At 61.0% G+C, this 584-nt stretch overlaps 1 protein-coding gene across 1 annotated transcript in view; it reads right to left on the bottom strand.

Annotated features, from left to right (window-relative positions):
* Positions 1-458: 458 nt before the first annotated feature.
* The window catches only part of POPDC2 (popeye domain containing 2), a 6494-nt gene continuing 6368 nt past the window's right edge, over positions 459-584 (bottom strand). Inside the window, exon 4 of the mRNA XM_010149547.1 lies at positions 459-493. Within this exon, the coding sequence (XP_010147849.1) occupies positions 459-493 (35 nt within the window). The remainder of the gene's footprint in view (positions 494-584) is intronic.

Here is a 584-nt window from a genome sequence, read left to right as displayed (position 1 = left end):
GGAGGTTTAGATTGGATAATGGGAAAAACTCCTTCACGGAGAGAGTGGTCAGGCACTGGAACAGGCTGCCAAGGGAAGTGGTGGAGTCCCCCCTCTGGAGGCGTTCGAGGAACGTGTAGACGTGGCACTTGAGGACACGGTCTGGTGGGTACGGCAGTGTTGGGGTGACGGTTGGACTGGATGGTCTGACAGGTCTTTTCCAACCTCAGTGATTCTGTAATAAATTCCTTGGGGCAGCTGGCAAACAAAACACTGCGGAGGAGCAAACCCACGGCAAACGAGGGCAAGAGGCTGGGGTCTGTCGCTCTGCCCAGGCAGTCGCATCGCGGGAAGGACTGGCTTCCGCAAGCGGGTACTTACGCAAGGGTCCCACACAGGGTGAGGCGTGCCCGTGCCAGGAGTGCCCTCACTTCATATACTCCCCTTCGCTCACATAGTCCATAAAAGACCCCGGCAACTCAGCAAAATCTTCCAAGACAAGACTGGTGGAGTCCTCACCCAGCAGGTCACTGTCGGGCCGGGATGCCCGGGGGCGCGGAGCCGGCAGCGGCGGCCGCGGGGGGGGGTGGGGGGGGGGGGGGAGG

This window comes from Eurypyga helias, unplaced genomic scaffold, assembly GCF_000690775.1.
Source record: "Eurypyga helias isolate BGI_N326 unplaced genomic scaffold, ASM69077v1 scaffold28760, whole genome shotgun sequence".
Taxonomy (NCBI): Eukaryota; Metazoa; Chordata; class Aves; order Eurypygiformes; family Eurypygidae; genus Eurypyga; species Eurypyga helias.
This window is presented reverse-complemented; position numbering and strand designations above follow the sequence as displayed.